Source organism: Alnus glutinosa, chromosome 13, assembly GCF_958979055.1.
Source record: "Alnus glutinosa chromosome 13, dhAlnGlut1.1, whole genome shotgun sequence".
Taxonomy (NCBI): domain Eukaryota; kingdom Viridiplantae; phylum Streptophyta; class Magnoliopsida; order Fagales; family Betulaceae; genus Alnus; species Alnus glutinosa.
This window is the reverse complement of record NC_084898.1, coordinates 10,390,563-10,404,148: the sequence shown is the minus strand read 5'-3', so window position 1 is coordinate 10,404,148 and position 13,586 is coordinate 10,390,563. Positions and strand designations below refer to the sequence as shown.

At 39.4% G+C, this 13,586-nt stretch overlaps 1 protein-coding gene across 1 annotated transcript; it reads left to right on the top strand.

Moving 5' to 3' along the window:
• Window positions 1-3,323: 3,323 nt before the first annotated feature.
• LOC133853886 (uncharacterized) lies at window positions 3,324-3,871 on the top strand. Its single transcript, XM_062289906.1, has 2 exons — window positions 3,324-3,741; window positions 3,849-3,871. The coding sequence occupies exons 1-2, from the start codon at window positions 3,324-3,326 to the stop codon at window positions 3,869-3,871; spliced, it is 441 nt and encodes a 146-aa protein (XP_062145890.1).
• The last annotated feature ends 9,715 nt before the right edge of the window (window positions 3,872-13,586 follow it).

The following is a 13,586-nucleotide window of genomic DNA, read 5'->3' as shown; positions in this document are numbered from 1 at the left end:
GGACATTTAAAAGGCCGCTCATTAAGATCCGTTGCTAACGGTCTATTTAAAAGTGTATCACTCTCAACCTCTGAATGACCCTTAAAGAATGAATCGATTGTTTTTGGTCTGCTCATATTTTTCTAATCTGTAAAAAAAAATTATAAATTAATAAATTAACCGAAAAGTACCCTTAGAAATATAAGATCTTTGTTAGAATTTTTTAATTATAATAATTCTTATTAGCATTAACAATTGAAAAAGGCAAAAAGCAACGAATAATTAACCAAATCAAATAACCCATCAAAATAGCAAACAAGAAAAAATATAAACTATTTGACAAATAAATTAAGCACAATTAATAGAGTATAAGAAAAATGAGTACCTTTCAGTGAATCAACGTTATCTTGAGTTTGAAGGATTTCTTGAAAACAAATCAAAGACAATAATGTGCTAGCTGAATGCTGCAAACCAATAAAAAATAATAATGAATTAGAAGAATAAGTGATGGACCACAATTAAAAAAAAAAAAATGCGTACTTAGTTCCTTTTTTTGTGTATGTATTTTGTAAGTTTCTTAAGAATTCAATCTAGACTAAATATTGAAAAAACAAATTAAATAATAAAAACATATAAAAAATTTTATCATTCAAAGACAAATACTAACAAAACATATTTGATTAATTGGTTATTTATCATATTAATCACATAATCACATTTGAAATTTTAAATAATTTGATTCCTAATTTTTTTTTTTTTTTAAAAAAAAGGTCATTGATTAATTCCCTCCCCAATGTACAATATTTAATTCTCAATTAATTTCCTCCCCACCAATGGTTGATGGTCCCCACGACAGCACCACTCAATGCACTCATCCAAGTGATCCAACAAAATGACAAACACAATTTATCAATTTATCAAAAAGTGGTTTTTTTAAGCCCAATATCCCATTGATTCACTCATGACCCACAGTATTCACTTCTAGTTTCTTAGTTTCTAGGACCTTCTTGGCTTCTCACTTTCTGCCTTTAATATTTTTTCTCTCCCCAACGTATTGTCAACGCAAAAAGGCACGAGTACTTCAAGCGAATCAAGCCTTCACAAAATCACAATCACAATCACAACCTTCAGTTTCACAGTTCACTCTTCCCGTCCTCCGTCTCCTCGTCCCCTTTTATCTTCCTCACTTCTCTAGTTTTCTCTACACTTTCTTCTTCTTCTTCTTTTTGTTCATAGAAAAGCCCCAAATTTTAAAGCAAAAATTGCAAAATAGCCTACGGCCCTACAGAGAAGTGAGATCTAGCAGATAACTCACAGAGTGACAGACGAGTAGACCACAGTGCTGGTGGACCAGTGGTACGTGGACCATGGACAGCTGGCGGTGTTTCCTTGTGCAGTGTATTTTTTGATTTTTTGATTGACATTGCCAGGTTGGGTTGCTGTGTTGAGGAGGATTTGCTATTTTGTTATTGCTATTTTTTTTTCCTTTTAAATCCCTTGCGTTTGCCGTGGACTTGCAGGGTTTTATATATATATATATATATATATATATATATATATATATATATATATATATATATATATATATATATATATATATTTTAAAAAAAAACCAAGGAAAAAATTATATTTGTAGTTAGAGTAAAGGTTTTTTAGGGGGGGCCTGATTCTATTTTTGCAGGGGCCAATGCTTAACCTAAAAAAAATTGAGGGCTTTGAAATTTTTGGGGGTGGGCATGCAACATACGTGCCTCCGCCCCTATATCGAGGTATTTCAGTTAGCTCTAACGTGTTATGCTATCAGTTCCTAATACTTTAGAAAAAAAAAATTCCGCTGCGAGAGTTTATCTCTGATATAGAAATGTCACATGGAAACTGGAGGTTTCTGCTTATGAATTTGCAAGTTCAAATTTGGGGCGTTACAGGAGAGAATGAGCAGCCTAGGGGAGAAAATGTGGATTATACTAGATCACTTAGGGATTTGTTCGCACCCGTTGCAACGGACTCTCCTTCATGTATAGTGTTGCCACCAACCAATGCCACCCACTTTGATCTTAAACTTCATGTCATCCAACTCCTACCCTCATTCCATGGCTTAGATCTTGAAAATCCTCATAGCCATGTGAAAAAGTTCAAGGACATATGTGCCACATTCAAGTTCCAAAACTTTTCTAAGGAGTCGATTCACCGCAGATTATTTCCTTTCTCTCTTCATGATAGAGCCAAGGCATGGTTGGACTCAAACATGCTTATCACATCTTGGGAGAACTTGGGAGACCCTGATGAACAAGTTCTATAATAAGTTTTTCCCAATGTCCAAAGTGAATGACTACAAAAAGGAGATAAGTTCTTCTACTTAGGAGGAGGATGAGAAATTTTTCAGAAAGTTGGGAGAGGTTTCATGAGATGTTGATAAAGTGCCCTCCACATGGATATGAGAAGTGGAGACTCGTGCAGTTCTTCTACCAAGGATTGCCCAATCCAATTGTAGTATGATCGAGTCAATGAATGGAGCAGCATTTCTGAGTTTGACGGGAGATAAAGCCTATAGGACATTAGATTAGTTGTCCGATAACTCACAACAGTGGGATTTTTTGAGTTGTCAGGATAAATCTGCCCGTATCCCCAAGAAAGGAGGCATCTATGAGGTGAAGGAAGACATAGAGCTGAAGATGAAGAAAGATGCTCACACAAAGAAGGTTGATGCTCTCGTAGTAGGAAAGTCCATCAATCCTGCCAACACATTCCATGGTGATTGTTGTTCCATTTGTGCTAGTCCTATGCACTTAGCACAGACTTGTCCATCTTTGCAGACTTTTGTCGAGTCTCCGATGGAACAAGTGAACGCTTTCAATGATTTTAAGAAGCAAGCCAATGGACCCTTCTCTGAGACCTACAATCCTGGGTGGCGAAACCACCCTAATTTTTTGTGGAAGCAGAACCAACCCATGACTCAAGGGGGGGCACCTCATCATGCCCATAATCAATACCCCCCTAGATTCCATCAACTGGTTTACAATCAGAGTCGTCCAGCACATCCTGCACCTGTGTGCGCACCTACTAAAGCCCTAGCCTCTTCTTCACAGTCTACTTTGGAGGACATTCTCAAGGCCTTCATGCAGCTCACAGGCCAATCTATCAATGACATGAAGAATTCTACCATGGTGAACACCCAGGCAATTGCCAAGTATAAGTTCCTAGGTCCAGGAGAGACTTTGCCTATGATTATAGCTTCAGATTTACTTGCTGCTTAAGAGAAGAAGTTATTGGATGTCTAGACAAAGCACAAGGAAGCTATCGACTGGACCATTGAAGATATCAAAGGAATCAGCCCTTCGGTCGTCATGCATAAGGTACATTTGGAGGAAGACGCCAAACCATCAAGGGAGCCACAGAGGAGGCTCAACCCAGCTATGCAGGAAGTTGTGAGAGGAAAAGGGATAAAGTTGTTGGATACAGGTATCATCTATCCGATTTCTGATAGCAAGTGGGTGAGCCTAATTCATGTTGTGCCTAAGGAAGCTGGAGTGATGGTAGTGCAAAACAAGGATGGCGAGTTGGTGCCAACTCAGATTCAGTCAGGATGGAGAGTTTACATAGACTACCTCAAGTTGAACACCGTCACTAAGAAGGATCATTTTCCACTCCCATCTATTGATCAAATGGTGGAGTGTTTGCACCACTTCACTTTGGTTTTGGTGCAATGCAAGGAGAAGAACCAGGTACTCAATTTGGAGAAATGCCATTTTCTGGTGAAGCAAGGTATTGTGCTTGGGCATGTCATTTCTCATTAGGGGATTGAGGCTGACAAAGTGAAGGTGGATCTGATTTCCAATCTTCCACTTCCACGTATGGTGTGGGCCATGCAGGATTCTACCGCCGATTCATCTAGATTTCAGCAAGATCGCCAAGCCCTTGTGCAAGTTGTTGGTGAAGGAGGCTCCATTCGTATTTGATGAGGATTTCAAGAAGGCATTTGTGGTCCTGAAGAACATTTTGACGTCCACACCCATTATTCAGCCACCCAGATAGGGTACACTTTTTGAGATCATGTGTAAAAATTAAAAGACTTTTAATTTTTTCAAGTGTGTACAATAATGTGCAACAAAATATCACAATGCGAAAATTAAAGAGACAGATATTTTGTTGACGAAGTGGAAACTCAGTTAAGAGAAAAAACCACTCCAGGGCAGCCAAACTCAGGATATCCACTATTCAGAAGACAAAGCTAGTTACAAAGCCGTAACACTCGCATACCCTTATGCAGTGGTCGTACCTTGAACTCTAACATGTAACCCAACACGAATGCCTCCCAACCAAGTCACCTACATGAAGGGGTCTTCAATGGAATCCTTTACCTTAGGGCCAACCCCTAAGATAGGGTTCATTTTCAGCACAGCAACAACACTTGGCAACGGCTTCAAAGAGAGCACTTCAGCACAATAATCTTCACAATAAACTCTGTAAGCTCTATAGAATTCAATACCGAACTCTTACCATTCTCAAGCCCAGGGACCTCTATTTATAAGCTACAAGTTCAAATGAGCTTCTGGCTTGAAATACCTAGCACCGTCTGAACGGACAACTGTGTGATCGGCTTTCCAAATTTCGTAGAAATTCTATCCTGAATTGAGCTGTGTCCGGACGGTGTTGCCCTATCGTCCAGACGGTCGCACTTTAGCTGCACGCAATTTCCATATCAAGGCTTAGCGTGTCCAGACCATGACATTTGTCGTCCGGATGGTGAATCTGATGCACCAAATTTCCATATATGAAGCTCTCGCGTCTTGACCATGAAGACAGTCGTCCGGATGTCTGAATTTGAATGCGCGAGTTGCCTTATGGATGAGCGCATCCGGACGGGAACCCACATCGTCCGGACGGTGGCAGTTGTCTTCCCATATATGTGTTTTGGATAGAAATCCCGTAGCTGATCGAACACTGAGTGGCGTCTAGACATGCTGCTGAAACGTCCAAACGGATGCAAGTTGGAGCAGTTCGAAGCTTCTCGACACACGAGAAGGTCCGGACTGAAAGTTCTAGTCATCCAGACGGATGATGCTTGTACAGTTGAGCATCCGGACGGGAATCCACGTCATCCAATTTTACTGCAGGGGATCCAATTTTACTAACTTGTAGACTGTGCAGAATCTTCTAGAAATATATCTTTGAAGAAGACTTCTGAAAACTGACTGAACCCCTAATTGAAAGCATCATTGTTTATGTTACAGACTGATGAGTGTCCAGGCTTTTCACTAGGCCGTTCAGATGATAAACTCAGGATCCGACTTTTGCTGAGTTGTAGACTTTGCAGAGTCTTCTTGGAGTCCAAAAATTCCTTCTTGACGCTTGTGACCCTGATCTTGTCATAATAAGGCCCTTTCCATATCAGAGAAATAAACTCTGAATATTTGAAGACTCTGAATTAAGACAACATCCCTGTGAAATTAGCAACAGTACATGATAGTGATTTTGTCCAACAGAATGCAGCCAACACAAAAACTAACAATGTGTGTCGCATCAGATTTTGTCGTTGGAGCTATTTTAGGGAGCGCATTGATAAGCTCCCCCATGTCATTTACTATGCGAGCGAAACTCGGAATGATGCCCAACTTAACTATTTGACCACTGAGAAGGAGTTGTTCCCAATCGTTTTTGTTTTGGACAAGTTTCGATCTAACTTGCTAGGATTGAAAGTCATTATCTAGTAGGATCATGCAGCATTGAAGTATATTTTCTCCAAAAAAGATGCTAAATCTTGCCTCATTTGATCGATATTACTGCTACATGAGTTTGACATAGAGATTCGGGATAAGAAGGGTTCCAAAAATGTGGTGGCTGATCATCTTTTGAGGATTACCGTGGATTTCACTAAGGAGGCTACCCCCATCTTTGAGACCTTCCCTAATGAGCAATTGATGCACATTGCTCACACTCCTTCACCGTGGTTTGCTGATATAGTGAACTATCTTGTCACCGGTCATATGCCTTTGCATTGGGGGTGGCAATATAAGTCCAAGTTTATGACCATGGTGAAGTACTTTTTCTGGGACGATCCTTATCTTTTCAAGTATTGTCCCAATCAGATCATTAGGAGATGTATCCCTGAGCATGACCAATCCAATGTCATCTCCTTTTGTCATGATCATTGTAACACCCTATATTTTAAGATATTGAATTTAGTATCTTAAAATAAGACTTATGGCCTAATAAACTAAATATGTATATTTATTCATAAATATTCATAAATATATGTTCAAAGAGATTAAATGTTTATTGAAAATGTATGTATAAGTGTATCGGCATGTTAAAACAGACCTTAAACTTTGGAATAACAAAAATAGGGCCAAACGAACTCCGTTTTGGTCAATTCAAAAGGCAAAACACTCAACTTGGAGTCCTCTATCTACCTATAAAGTTTCATAGAAATCAGATATTTGTAGGTTGCCGAAACTGTCCGTGAACCTACTGCCCCTGGACTGGTTAGCATGCATGTGTGGCAACCCACGTCACTGCCACATCATCCTATTGATTTTCTGATGCTTTCTTGAGTTGACAAGTGTCCATTCTTGTCTTTTATGGTAGTTTAATAGTTACTATAAGGTCAAGTAAATATTTAAGGATAAGATTACCTAACTATAGGATAAGGTTACTAAGATTCTTGTCTTTTATGAAATGTAATTATGATTGTGATGACTCACTAACTTGCCCTTCAAGTTAGTCTTCTAGCCATTAGATCAGATCAAAATGGATTGATCTGGACCATTTATTTCTCTATATAAGGATGGCTCCTCTCACAAATCTCATCTTCTTCTTCTCTTGGAGAAATTCTCTCAAATCTCTCTCTTGGTTCTCTCTTTCTCTCTTAGTGTTCTTCTTTTGTTCTTGCAACAGAAATCAGAGCATGGAAGCTCTGATCTTCCCTCAAATCAGTGGCAGCCTTCTCCCTTTCTTTGTTGTGCATGATTAGAATCAAAAAGGAAAGAAATCAAAGAAGAAGGATTATCTTCTTCTCCCTTGGACATCAACTTTTGGTAAGTCTCTACCTTCTCTTCTCTTGATTTCTCTAGTTCTTTCATGCCTCTTTGCATCACTCCATCCATGGATGCCATAGCATGAAGAGCTCTTGCTCTTTCCCTTTTAGTTTCGGTTCAAAAGAAGAAATCTCTTTTCTTCTTCACGAATATATATAGATATCTCTAACTCTCTCTACCTCTCGGATTGGTACAAAAAAAGGAGAATTACAGATCTCCATGACTCTATCTTGGCCGGATTTGGTGTGTGTGAGTGTTGTGGGAGAAGTTCTCTTAATTCCTCTCTTTCTCTTCCTCTCGGGTGTCTAGCAAGAAAGAGGAAAGAAGGATCTCTCTCTCTCAGATTTTGATTAAGGTAAGAATCTCTAAGATCCTCTCTATGTTATCTCTTGATTAGTAGAAAAGATAAGAAAATGGAAATGACGTTTTAAAAGATAAGAGGTAGAACCGATTAAGAAACGAAAAGAATAACATGTTTTACGATTATGTATGTTACAAAATATCCCAGAAGATATTTTGAGATATTTTACAAAATATCCTAGTAGATATTTTGAGATATTTTACAAAATATCCTAAAAAGATATTTTAGATATTTCGGATAAGATTCTTATCCTTTAATGATTTAAGTTATTATTTTTTTAATAAGGTTTTCAAAGTGGAGTTTAATCCCTTGTTGTTGGTTAAGCGATTGCAGTCTAATTGACCAAATATTGGGGTAGTGTGAAAGGTTGGGTGATTTGGGTTTTAAATATAAACTCTATTGGTGTGAATAGTTGGGAATCTTAGAATTGTGGTAGTTGGCCGAATGGACTGTGATGTGGGGATATTGTGGATTTGCTAATCTAGCTAAGGCTGTGTAGTGTTAACTATGTATTGATTATGTGATGCTAAAATTAGTGTTTTTAAAGGAACTGAATTTTGGTAATTGTTATGGTTAAGGGTATTTTGGTAATTTAATAATGAATGCAGTTATAATGTCCACATGAAATATATAGCATTATGATTGAAGGATTTTGTACGCCGTTACTATATCAAAACAATTATCGAATTAAGAAATCAGAAATGAGTAAAGGGTTAAAATCTATGTTTAGTGAATTGTACTGATTCACCATTTGCTTGTATTATATATGTATATTGCAATGATTATATCTGTGGACCAATCTTTGTAGCAGGAAAGAACTGTGAGTGTTTCTTACTCACTGAGGGTGATACGTGTGGTTTAGTCTTTAGCAATGTAGTGATCTTTGTTTTATTTGATTATATGCTAATTGATGTCTGGCATTTAATAAGTGTAACATGTTTTGGTTGAGATTATGAATGTGATGCTGCTTGTATGATTATACTGTGGTATGATATAAGTCTTGATAAAAATAATGGAGGTTTAGGTACCAAGGCGTCAGTGAATTGAGGAGACCAACGGATAAACGAAAGTTTAGGTACCAAGGCATCAATACACTGATAAGACCGATGGATGAACCAAAGGTTGAGGGAGTAATAGAGAAAAGTAGTGATAGAAGAATGAAGTATGTGGTTGACTAATAATGTGTTAAATTAGCGGAGAAGATAGCGCTAATAATGTATTAAGAAGAGATGTGGCTATGAGTAGTAAAGAGGTAAAGTAGATGAACCAGTATGATAATATGTGGATATGGTTATGTGAATGTGTAGCATGATTATATGTGAATGTGTGATGATATGTATGTCGATATAACTGTCAACGTTTGGATGCATTGTATATGGTTATATAAATCAGTGTGTCACTATGTGGTTAAGGACCGTTGACTCACTCAACCACAGTATGGGATTGTGGTGTTAACCACAATCACAAGCGAGTTTTGCAGGAACGAAGGCAAGAGCTGCTAGGTTATGGATGAGATTTTTAGTTTGTAAATGTTATATACAATGGTTATGTAATGTTTGTACCGCATGTGGTACGTATGTTGTTAATTGGATGTATTTTATTATATCAAAACAAATGGTTATTATTTATATATTGAGGTTATTCAGTCAGCTCTGATGTGTTATTGTAAAAGAAAATAATGTATTCCACTGTCAATTTATACTCTGATGATGTCGTTGTTGTTGTCATAATGATACTTGAAAATTGAAATTTTCACTTACGCCTTTTTGTAAAAGTGCGGGTTGTTACAATCATGCTTATGGAGGCCACTTCAGTGCAAAGAAGACCTCTGCAAAGATTCTAGAATGCAGATTTTATTGGTCAACCATTTTCTGAGATGGTCACACTTATTGTGTCTCGTGTGAGCATTCTCATAAGCTAGGGAGTATTTTAAAACGAAAAATGATGCCTCTCAACCCCATTCTGATTATTGAGATTTTTGATGTGTGGGGCATTGATTTCATGGGACCATTCCCAAACTCCTTTGGGTATCTGTACATTCTTGTTGCTGTGGACTATGTGGCCAAATGGGTGGAGGTTGTTGCATGCAAGACCAATGACCACAGAGTTGTAGTTCAATGTTTGAGAGACACTATCTTTGCTCATTTTGGTACTCCTCAAGCAATTATTAGTGATGGAGGTAAGCATTTCTGCAACCGGATTTTTGAGCAACTGATGAAGAAGTATTTCATCACACATAAAGGTGCCACTCCATATCACCCTCAGACGATTGGTCAAGTGGAAATTTCAACCCTAGAGATCAAGAGGATTTTGGAAAAGATGGTGAACCCGTCAAGAAAAGATTGGTCTCTTCGTTTGAATGATGGATTGTGGGCTTACCGGACAACGTTTAAGACCCCGATTGGCATGTCACCTTACCGTCTTGTGTACGGCAAAGCGCAACAAAAAATTAAATGTGAAATTAAAGGAGACAAATATTTTGTTGACGAAGTGGAAACTCAATTAAGAGAAAAACCACTCCAGGGCAACCAAACCCAGGATATCCACTATTCAGAAGACAAGACTAGATACAAAGTAGTAACACTCACATACCCCTGATGCGGTTGTCGTACCTTGCTCTCTAATGTGTAACCCAACAGGAACGCTTCCCAACCAGGTCTCCTACTTGAAGGGGTCTTCAATGGAATCCTTTACCTTAGGGCCAACCCCTAAGATAGACTTCAGTTTAAGCGCGACAACAGCACACACAATAATGGCTCTAGAGAGAACAAATCAGCTCAACAACTTCACAAATAACTCTCTAAGCTCTAGTGGAATTCAATACCGAATTCTTGCATTTCTCAATGTCCAGGGGCCTCTATTTATAGGCTGAGGGTTCAAATGGGCGACTACCTTGATAAATACGGGCGCCGTCCAGACGGTGGACATGGGCCGTCCGGATGGACAACTGTGCAACCAGAATTCTGAGATTTTCGCTGAAAATCTTTCTTGTTTGAGAGCTGCGTCCGGACGATGAGGCACTATCGTCCGGACAGTTGCAGGTCCGCTGCAAGTAATTTCCATACAAGGCTTCGCGCGTCCGGACCATGGGGATGAACGTCCGAACGGTTGATCTTCTACACGCAATTTCCATATCTGTTGGACGCGCGTCCGGATCATGGCAGACTAACGTCCAGATGGTTGAGTTTGAATTACGAACTTGCCTTAAGGAGTAGTGCGTCCGGATAGGAATCAACGTCGTCCGGACGGTGATAGCAAGCTTCCCGTATTTGCTTTTGGAAAGAAAATCTGAAGCTTGATCACTGAGAGTCGTCCAGACAGGCTACTTAATCGTCCCGATGGATGTAAGCTGGAACAGAAGCTTCTCGATAAAGAGGAGGGTCCAGACGGAAATCCACGTCATCCGGACTGAAATCCACGTCATCCAGACGGATAATGTTTTGGTCTATCGGGCGTCCGGACGTATGGCACGACGTCTGAACGGTTGGAACTATGGACAGATGAGCGTCCGGACGGGATGACACGTCGTCCGGACGGCTGGCAGGGAAACAATTTTTCTTGACTTTCAAACAGTGCAGAATCTCTGGAACACTTCTGAATAGCGGAATCCCTGTTAAAAAGCATCTTTACATACAAGTGATTTTGTCCAATCAGAATGAGGCCAATTACAAACTAACAATGCCTATGATTGTGCGAAGTTCTACAAGGCATGGGTGAAAAAGGCTCATGACCAGAGCATTTTGAGATGATCTTTTGAACCTGGCCAGAAAGTCCTTTACAATTCACTTCTACTTCTTTTTCCAGGGAAGCTCCGATCTCGATGGACAGGCCCATTTATTATTCGATCAGTTTCTCCTCATGGGACCATTGAGATTGAGGATCCAAAGAATGGTACTACTTTTAAGTTTAGTGGACGAAGACTGAAACCATTCTTGGAGTTGCAGAGCTCGGAGGTTGAGACGACCCTTTTGGAGAATCAAAGTTACTCGGAGTGATTGTCGTCAGTTGTGGAGAGTCTGGCTGAAGACTGAAAACTTAGCACTTGTGGGAGGCAACCCTCGTTATTTTCCTTTTCATTTGATCTTGCTTGTTCTATTTTTGTTGTGATTTTCAGGGTAGTGTCTGCCATCCAAGTTTAGGGGAGAGTTCTCCTACGTTGTGCCCGACTTGCATCGCCCAATCGGTATTGTATTGTTTATCACAAGCACATTAGCATAGGGTCTGTGAGGTATGAAATTTGATTTGAGAATGTGTGTCTTGAGATTTGTAGGATGACTTGTTGATGAAACCTTGGCATAATAAAAAATATATATATATAGAATAATATCATCAATTTGAGTTCTCATTGAGTAACCAATCCTTTTGCCTCATTAAGCATTGAGTGTTCGCGTAAAAAGAAGAGAATTTCAAGTTAGTTGATTGTATGGATAGTTTGGCTTTGTAGCCTTTTTGACTTGAGTAATTAAGCCCTTGGGGATGTTTCTTCATCTAGTGCCCTAAAACCATCTGGCTTGGGAGTCACTAGCCCAACACTCATTACATAGGTCAATTAGAAAGCTTAAGGGACTCAAGCATTGCACAACCTACACAATATGTTGAAAATAATAATAAAAAAAAAATTGCATATGTTGATTTAAGCCTTGTTTATTTTCATCTGATAGAACTTCTATGAGTCTTTGGGTACACATGCTTTGAGAAAAATTGAAGCCTCATGAGTCTATGTCAATCTCACTCTGCACTTATTTGAACATGTGCTATCTCAATATTCCAGTTATGAGTTGATTGATTTTTTATGTCCTATTGATGTGATGTTCATTTTGTTCAACATGCTCATGATGTATGAGCCATGTGTTTGCATGGAAATTTTTGCTTGATTGACAACATAGTGCTTTAAAATGTTTGTGGGTATCATTTCTGATAAACCCTCACGAGATTTCACTTGTCCACTAGGGAGTCCTAAGGGTTTAAAAGGCTTGTTGCATATGCTAATGCAATCATTTCTCCCACCACACCTGACTTAGGTTTCATGCTTTGATTTTGTTTTTCATTTTGTTTTGCTAAGGGACTAGCAAAATGTAAGTTTGGGGGTATTTGATGAGTGCCAAATATTGTATATTTGGACCCCTTAATTTGCATGAGCTAATCCTTTAGTTGTGCTATTTTCTAATGTTTTTGGCTAGGTTTTGTGTTTTAATTGAAAATTTTAAATTGACTTCTAAAATAAATGAGTGTGTGTGTGCACAAAGTGTTAACAAAATGATATCAATGCGGAATTTAAAAGACACAAGATTTTTGTTAACGAAGTGGAAACTCAATATGAGAAAAACCACTCCGGGCAACCAAACCCAGGATATCCACTATTCAGAAGACAAGACTAGTTACAAAGTAGTAGCACTCACATACCCCTGATGTAGTGGTCGTACCTTGCACTATAACGTGTAGCCTCACACGAATGCCTCCCAACCAGGTCTCCTACCTGAAGGGGTCTTCAATGGAATCCATTACCCTAGGGCCGACCCCTAAGATAGACTTCAGATCAGCGCAGCAACAGTACACACAGCAATGGCTTCAGAGAGACTAACTCAACACAATAACTTTACAATATAACTCTTTAAGCACTAAGGAATTCAATACCGAATTCTTGTTGTTCTCAAGCCTATGGACCTCTATTTATAGGCTGCAGGTTCAAATGAGCATCTGGCTTGATAAAACCAAGGCGTCGTCCGGACGGTAGTCATAGGGAGTCCGGACAAACAACTGTGCAATCGGCTTTCCAAAATTTCGCTGAAATTCTTTCCTAATTTGAGCCACGTCCGGACGGTGGTGCCTTGTCATCCGGATGGTCGCACCTTCGCTGCACCCAATTTCCATATTAAGGCTTCACGCATCCAGAACAAAGGAATGGTCGTCCGGATGGTCGATCTGATGCACGCAATTTCCTTATTTGATGCTAGCACGTCTGGACCATAAAGACTAGCGTCCGGACGTCTGGATTTTGAATCCGATACTTGCCTTATGGATGAGCGCATCCGGACGGGAATCCATGTGGTCCGGACAGTTGCAGTGATCTTCCCATATCTGTGTTTTGGAAGGAAATCCCATAGCTGGTCGAACACTAAGTGGCGTCTGGACATGCTTCTAAAACGTCCGGACGGATGCAAGCTAGAGCAGTTCGAAGCTTCTCGACACAGATGAAGGTCCGGGTGGAAAGT

Excerpts from the sequence above, each read along its gene's own strand:
- LOC133853886 (XM_062289906.1), top strand. The coding sequence starts at position 3,324 with ATGCATAAGGTACATTTGGAGGAAGACGCCAAACCATCAAGGGAGCCA. Across the intron at positions 3,742-3,848 it reads CCATTTTCTGGTGAAGCAAG|GATTCTACCGCCGATTCATC; the intron begins GTATTGTGCTTG and ends TGGGCCATGCAG.